This window comes from Elephantulus edwardii, unplaced genomic scaffold, assembly GCF_000299155.1.
Source record: "Elephantulus edwardii isolate Elephantulus edwardi_28Jun2011 unplaced genomic scaffold, EleEdw1.0 scaffold00115, whole genome shotgun sequence".
In the NCBI taxonomy this organism is placed as follows: Eukaryota; Metazoa; Chordata; class Mammalia; order Macroscelidea; family Macroscelididae; genus Elephantulus; species Elephantulus edwardii.
In genome coordinates this window covers 6,326,810-6,334,926 of record NW_006399865.1, presented here as the reverse complement: position 1 = coordinate 6,334,926, position 8,117 = coordinate 6,326,810, and the positions used below count along the sequence as shown (strand labels likewise).

The following is an 8,117-nucleotide window of genomic DNA, read 5'->3' as shown; positions in this document are numbered from 1 at the left end:
CTCTGTAAATGTTTATGAAAATTAATAAAATATAGAAGAAAAAAAATAAAACAAATATGGATCTCTTAAAAAAAAAAAGAGTCTATCAACCATTTTATTAGACCCAGTTGCATATATATATTCTCTATCTTTGGCCTCCCTCTCCTCAAGCTCAGAATTCAGAGGGCTAGAATGGAAGCTAGCCAAGAAGTTGCAGGGTGCAAAGACTTCTGGTTCAGGTCCTAAATCAGCCACACTATGGTGAGGGTACGGGAGGAACACTAACAGCGGGCATTGTGTAAGTGTGTTTCAGTACTTCGCGTGTGGCTACAGCTTTGGAGGCATTTAAAAGGGAAGTCCAGCATTGAGTGTGGGGGCAAGACCTGCAGTGAGCAGCTGGGGAAGGGTGCGGGGGAGGCAAGGTGTGGAGAAGAGTCCCTGGGGTATGGGACTTCTCAGCTGCAGGATGGACCCAGAACTGGTGGAGGAGGAAAACCCAGCGCCAAACAAAAATTGAGGCAAAGCTTAAATATGGTAGGTAGGCAGTGTCACTGAAAGCCTCTAAATGATCAGTGGGGAGACAATTGGTTTTGAGATGAGTAACCACCTTGTAGGCTGGGGCTTCTGAGCACACACATTAGCACATTTCTCAACTCCATTAACCCCTCAAAGAGCTCTTAATAAAACACACAAACTGGAGTTGGTCTGCTTTTTACAGCCAGGGAGACATTTGCTAAACTCCTTCATTGGGTGTTCTCTAGATGTGTCCAGGCCTGTCTGGCTCTGCTCAGCCCAGCCTACATCCATGTTCCGGGCCTTTTGATTGTCTCAATGCTTCCAGTATTATTAGCAGGAGCCACTGCCCCTCCAGACTCCACCCTTGTTGCCCCCCTCACCCCCATCCCGTACCTCTTTTTCTTACTACTACTTTACTACTCTGCAACACACAGTTCTCGGTGTGGTGTCCCGTATTCAAATGGAACCTAGTTCTTAAGAAATCTTTTTCCAACTCTAGTGGCCTAAGGAGTTGTGTTGCCAAACCAAAGGTATTCAGTTTGAATCTACCAGCTGCTCTGTGGGAGAAGGATGAACCTTCCTCTGCTTGATTTATTGCCTCTGAAAACCAGCTAGAGGGATAGCTGTGAGTCTGGCGACTTGAAGACACGCTACTTTACTACCTTACAACAGTTCTCAATGTGGTGTAGTCACTTAACTTTTTTTTTTTTTACTTTTTTTAAAAAAATGTATTATTTTGTGTCAAATTGGATCTGACTAGTACAGGAGGAGATAGCCCCTCCTTCTCCAGCAGAGCATCTGGTGGATTCGAACAGCGTACCTCTGATTGCAGTGCAGCTTCTTGCCACTAAGCTACCAAAGCTCCCTTAAAAGAACTATTTTATTTTTTTAAAATAATTGTTATCTTTTTTTATTATTTTATTATTTGTGTGTACCGTCAAATCAGATCTGACTGGTACAGGAGATTGTCTTTCCCCGGCAGAGCATCTGGTGGATTTGAACTGTGTGCTTCTGGGATTGCAGGGCAGCTTCTTGCCACTAGGCCACCAGAGCAATCCCTAAAAGAACTATTTTAAATCAAGGAATGTTTGAGCTGCAAGTAGGCATTTTTCACCAGGCTGAAGTGGCCTTATGACTGCACACTGTAACTGCTATGTCCCTTGTCAAATGGACCTCTACCCATTCTCGTCATTTTAACACTATCTCCAAAGGTTTTACTTTCATAGGCACCAGGTGTATCATTAGTAGAAAGATGGTCAGCCTTTGCATGGTGAGCAACAGCACTGCAATACTGGGGACACTCTTTATCCCCCAACTGTGGAGCATGATCGAGTTCTTCCCGTAGGTGGCGGTTTCTTCTCCCTTTGGCATTGTGCGGTCACCACCGACTTGTTCCCCACCTATCTTCTATCACCTACCCCTATTCCTACAGGTGATACTAGCAATCAGAGCAGCTTTTACTTTCTTCAAAGAATGATCAGCTTCTCCGCGATCTTCTGCTCGACTGAAGAGGTCCCCCATCAGCTGCATTTTCTTTGAAGGGTTTTTTGCCCTTCCTCTTGGTTCCACTTCTATACCACCAATTTACCACAAGTAAATTAATTGGCCTCTATTCACCATATCCATCAAAGACCTTGTGGAAAACAGGACTACTTCCCGGTTCTACAATTTAACATGAAGTTTTGGTCCCATGAGTTTTTGCTACTCAGCTCTTAGCTCTTTTAACAATTCAACTAATCCTTGAATATTTAGATGGGAAAACATTACTGAAAGATGTTAAAAACAAAAAATCAGTAAGGTACCTCATTCACACACGTAGATGGATGCTCAAGAAACTAACAGAAAGCTCCAGACAGGAACTGGATTGTCTTATGATGTTGAAGCATGTATCTTCTTATAAAAAAAAGAAAATTGATTCTCTCCTTTTCTGTTGATGGCATGTTGTATGGTTTGGTTTCAACCTTGTCTTTCCAGGAAGCCTTTCCCCCCTTTTCCTTCTTAACTCTTATACCTGGCCTACCTACCATTCACCAGCTATGCCTCTTACTTAATAAACCATTTTCACTTAAAAATATTACTCATAATACCCATTGTTGATCTGGCACTTATGCCTGTAGAAATGATAACCATTCTCTCTCTTGCAGGCATTTAAACTTTATCAATAGAGAACAGTTTGCATTAAGGTGTTAAGGCACACACTAATACAATAAATGTAGTAGGTCTTGCAGAGCAGAAATATGTCCTGATCATGCACTTGCTGCGGAGGGTCAAGGACTGCAGCCTTCAGTATGGACTGAGGCTCAATGTCAAGAAGACCAAAATTCTCACCACTGGACCAATTGGCAGTGTCAGGATGGACGGCGAAGAGATTGAGATTGTTCACAGCTTCAGTTTGCTTGGCTCCACGGTCAACACTCTTAGCACCAGCAGCCAGGAAATAAAAAAAACGTATTACGATGGGAAGGTCTGCTGTTAGGGACCTCTCTAAAGTACTCAAGAGCAACGCTTGTTATGCATCAGAGAGTTGGACAATGACTAGGGAGGACAGAAGGAGAATTGATGCCTTTGCGCTGTGGTGCTGGAGAAGAGTATTGAACGTACCCCGGACTGCCAAGAAAACAGATTCACCCTGGAGAGGATTAAACCAAGCAAGTCTTTGGAGGAAAGGATTCTGGGGCTTGGTCTGACATACTTTGGGCATGTTGCAAGGAGGGACAGGTCCTTGGAGAGGGACATCATGCTTGGGAGGGTGGAGGGACGGCGCAAGAGGGGAAGACCCTCTATGAGGTGGATTGATTCAGTGACTGAGGTAATCGGGATGGGTGTGTCAGAGGCAGTGTGATTGGCACAGGATAGACAGGGTTTAGGGCTGTTGTACATAGGGTCACTATGAGTCGCAAATGACTCGACGGCACATAACAACATACCAGAGAGAGAAGCAAGTCACAGGATGAGCACACTTTTGATTTTAAAGTAAGAAAGGAGGGTCCTTTAGATTAAGTCTGCAACAAAAAACACTGACAATGGATACTCTTATTTTGTGTCAGGTGATTTCAGGGGCTTTTTTTTGGGGGCGGGCCTGGAAGATGATGTTCTTTAATAAAAACCACAGGTAACGTGAGGATATGAAGAGATGTCATTTCTCCCACTAAGGCGCCTCTGGCACCATTTTCCATTGTTACTGTAACGGGGAGGGGAGGCTAGGCAAGAGGAACATCTGTCTAAATAGGGCGGCTCCTTGGAGGCAAGAGTTCACCAGCTCCAGAGATGGAAGAGTTTTCGTTTTTAAAGCAGGTAAATCAATCTGGGTATATTCAGAATGTTCAGTAAGAGAAGGCACTCAATAAATACATAAGGAAATAGAGACTTCATTTACCCTCCTTCTAGCAAAGTATGCACACTGTTTTTTCTTTAAGCAGACAGATGTGTTCAGGTAGGGGAAGGGCATATGGAGAACAAATGCTGGGCAATTCTACTGACACTACTAAATGCTAGAACAAACAGGTTCATCCAGGAGAGAGTGAAACCAGGCTGCTCCTTGGAGGCAAGGATTCTGAAGCTCCATCTGACATACTTTTGACATGCTGCAATGAGGGACCAGTCCTTGGAGAGAGACATCATGCTTGGGAGGCTGGAGAGACAGAGCAGGAGGGGAAGACCCTCGATGAGGTGGACTGATTCAGTGACTGGGTAGTGGTGGGTGTGTCCAGAGACAACGAGGCTGGCACAGGACAGAGCAGAGTTTAGGGCTATTGTACACAGGGTCGCTATGAGTCACAAGTAACTCAACGGCACATAACAACCAGTACTACTACTACAACACGCACAGCCATGGAGTCGATTCCAATTTGTACTGATCCCATAGACAGAGCAGGGAGCTCTGGTGGTATAATCCACTGGGAGTTTTGCTAACACCTCTCACAGTTTGAGTCCCCCAGAAGCTCCTGGTGGAGTAGGATGGGCAGTCACCGCCTGTGCAGTAAGACAGCCTCAGAAGCCAATGGAGGGTTAGCTAAGGGTTTGTTCCAACTTTGACAGCACTTGTGATGAGTAGGACAGAATGGAAATGCTCCGTTGGGTTTCCAAGGCTGTAAAGATTATAGAAGCGAACTGTCACATCTTTCTCCTAAAGCTGCAGGTGGAGTCAAACAACTGATCTTTTGGTTGACATCTGAGCTCTTAACTGCTGTACCAGCAGAACACCTCAGATGCGCTGCTACAAGCCATCAATTCTGATTCTTCAAATGAAAATGCGCGCGCGTGCACACACATGCACACAAATTGAAAAGCAGACAGTTAACGCACTGGAAATAGAATGAAGACATAAGTAAAAGAGCCATGCATTGTGCTCCATTAGACTTTAATCTTTAATACCTAACATTATTGCTTTAGGAAAAATTTTCCCCCAACCAAGACTGGGATGCTAATTACATAAAAAATATACACATATCAAAAGTAATTCTCCATTTTCCTGGAAAAAATAATCCAAGAATAACTTCTAGAATATTCAAGTTTGTTTTAATGACGATTAAAATCTTGATCATCTCACTTAATTAGATCTGTATAATGGGTTTAAATTAAAGAAATATTATTAGACAACCATTACAATTTTGAAATGTAAGGTGCCATTTTTCTCCGTGAGCGGGCACGTTCCTTCTCCCACCCACTAATGAAGCAGCAGTATGCATTAGTTTAATTGGATTAGTAGATGATACCTTGCTGCAAACGCAAAATTTATTCATACTCAAATGTGTGTGTGTGTGAGTGAGTTGGTTAGAAGGCCCCTGCAAACTCTTTCAACAGCAGGATGAGCTGGGCTTGGGCTTCCGGTGCAGGTTGACCATGTCTGTCTGAATCAAGTGATCTGACCGGTCCTCTGTAGCGAGGACTCTTCGGACCGCCTCCTCAAAGGCGGCTGCGACATTTGTGGCATCTTTCGCACTTGTCTCAAAGTAAGGATAATCGCCGTTGTCCCTGCACCAGGCTTGGGCTTCTTCTGCAGACACCTGCCTTTCACTTATGTCGACCTTGTTACCCAAAATCACGAACGGAAAGCTCTCGGGCTCTTTCACATCTGCATAGTATATGAATTCTTTCTTCCAGTTACTCAAGTTCTGGAAGCTCTGCGAATCGTCGACACTGAAAGTAAGCAAGCAACAGTCTGAGCCTCTGTAAAACGGCGTCCGCAGGCTTCTGAACCTCTCCTGCCCAGCTGTGTCCCAAATCTGCATGGTAACAAAATGGCCATCCACCTCCAGATCTTTATTTAAAAACTCCACACCTATTGTGTGGAACAGCTGGGTATCAAACTTATTGGTTACATATCTGTTCATAAGAGAACTCTTCCCAACTCCACCATCTCCGAGGAGAATGACTTTGAAAAGCGAAGATTTTCCTGCCATTGTGAATCACTTGATCTCTGACTTCACAACCCTGTGAAATAAAAAGGAGCCATTATATTCCTCTGCATGAGTCTTGGAATATTCCTGCTAAAGTGAAACGTAACATACGGCCCCAAAAGCGTAGTGCAAAGGGAACAGCGAAGAGTATCCACCGCTCACCCAGAGTCCAACTACAGAAGCAGAATGCTACCTGTTTCTCCTGTGAAGCGGCTGGTAGGTTTGAACTGCCAATCTTGAGATTAGTCGCCAAACATTTTAACCACTACCCCACCAGGATTTGCTGTTTACTAAGCTTGCATTTTCACACGTGCCAGGCGCCATCCTACCCCTAGAACAAGTGAGCAGCTTATTTGTTCCTTTGCTCTGCTAACAGGCTGCTGTGAAGCACCACACACAAGTCCAGGTCTGACTCCAAAGACCCTGCTCTCAACAGTTCAGCTACACAACTCCCTTTGTACTTTAAGCCCTGTTGCCCTTTAAGATTCCAGTTACAGACTAAAGTTCACAACTTTCTATATAAATGGCAAATGACCTTTTAGTGTCACAGAGACAGCATTCACTGCTGGCTTTCCTCTCGTGCTAAGGGCCTTCTTTCCTTTCTTTTGTAAAATAATAACAGACTGAACAATTTCCATTGTTTTCCAATCAAACTCTGATTCAGCAACTCTGTGGGATCAGAAGGATTGAAAAATCTGTCAGAGGCAGGAGTTGATTGACCTGGCCATGAAAAAAGGGCCACCGTTAGGCAAACGGGAGTTCCTTAGGAACACTGAGTTTACAAATATTAACTGCTGTGAAACATTTTAAATATGATATCACATTCTAGAACATTCTAACCATAAGATCCATTCGAGCTGCCTCATCTCTCAGGAAATCTGAGCTTGTGATATTACTTGTGGATTCTGAGGTGGAATGAAATAAACCTGAAATGAAATACTACACAGACCCTTGCGGAGGCCCTGGAGCAGGATTAAAACTTTCCTACGGCACAGGAACCAGCTTAGGTGGGGTGAGATTTCATCTGCCTGTTTACAGTGGCTACTTTGAAGGGCACTGGTGGGAACACTGCTTCTCTTTTAACTTTTATGATGGAAAAGTCTGAAGATACTCAAAACTTCCACATAACGACATAACGTAGTATATGGTTCCATGAACCTGAAAGCCGGCTTCAACAATGATCAACTTAGAGCAAATCCTGTTCTTTCTATCACCCCTATTCTCTCTCCTCTCCAGTTAAGCCCATCAAATGATGTAATTTCATCTGTTGATACTTTGTATTTATTATTATGTGGCTCTTATAGGCCACTCAAATCTGTTAAAGAAAACCCCTTTTAGGACAGTTCTGGCTGATAGGACTTTGTACAATGATGGAAATGTCCCCCTACATCTGAGCGGTACCACGTGGAAGCCACCAGCTACATGTAGCTATCAGGCACTTGACATGCAGCAGGTGCGAAAGAAGGACTTCATTTTCAATTTGAATGTTGAATAGTAGCCAGCAAATGTATTGAACAACACAGCTCTAGAGAAAAAGTAATGAATCCTTGAATAAATGAGAAGAAATAAACAGTCATTTTACTGATGAAGATGACTTTTTCGAAGCCACTGCAATGAGCTATCTCTAGTCTCTATGTAAACGTGACTCAATATGATGTAACTGAACACCTCCTGTAATATAAAACAGTTACGCATTTCTAAATGCATGCTACATTTAAGCATGTACAGAGAGGGTCGCAATGGGTCACAGGCAACTCAATGACACATAACAACATTAACATACTATGACAGGTTTGGAAGCAGGAGTGGAATCCACTTCCTAAATAACATGCCTCCAGAGACTCTATGAATTTTGATAAACGTCGATAGGTGTAGAGGGGCTTCAAGCCTTTTGTTCATAGGGTCGCTATGAGTTGTGCTCGACTCAAAGGCAATTACCAAGTATACATATGAATAATTGTCTATTAGCATAGTCTTGGACATACCAACAAAGTCTGTCTTAGAGAGGGTGAAACTAAGTCTCTCCTTTAGAGGCTAGGATTTTGAAGCTCTGCCTCACTTACTTTGGGCATATAGCCAGGAGAGATCAGGCCTTGAGGAAGGACATCATGCTTGAAAGGGTGAACAGATAGCACAGGAGAGGGAGATCCCGGACGAGATGGATTGATACAGTAACTGGGGCAATGGGGGTTGGTGTGTCAGAATTAGTGAGACTGGCTCAGG

The 8,117-nt window shown here is 43.6% G+C and overlaps 1 protein-coding gene across 1 annotated transcript; it reads right to left on the bottom strand.

The window, feature by feature from the left end:
* Positions 1-5,255: 5,255 nt before the first annotated feature.
* RAB9A (RAB9A, member RAS oncogene family) lies at positions 5,256-5,899 on the bottom strand. The gene has a single exon (XM_006892376.1). The coding sequence runs from the start codon at positions 5,895-5,897 to the stop codon at positions 5,292-5,294; it is 606 nt and encodes a 201-aa protein (XP_006892438.1). The 5' UTR covers positions 5,898-5,899; the 3' UTR covers positions 5,256-5,291.
* Between the last annotated feature and the right edge of the window lie 2,218 nt (positions 5,900-8,117).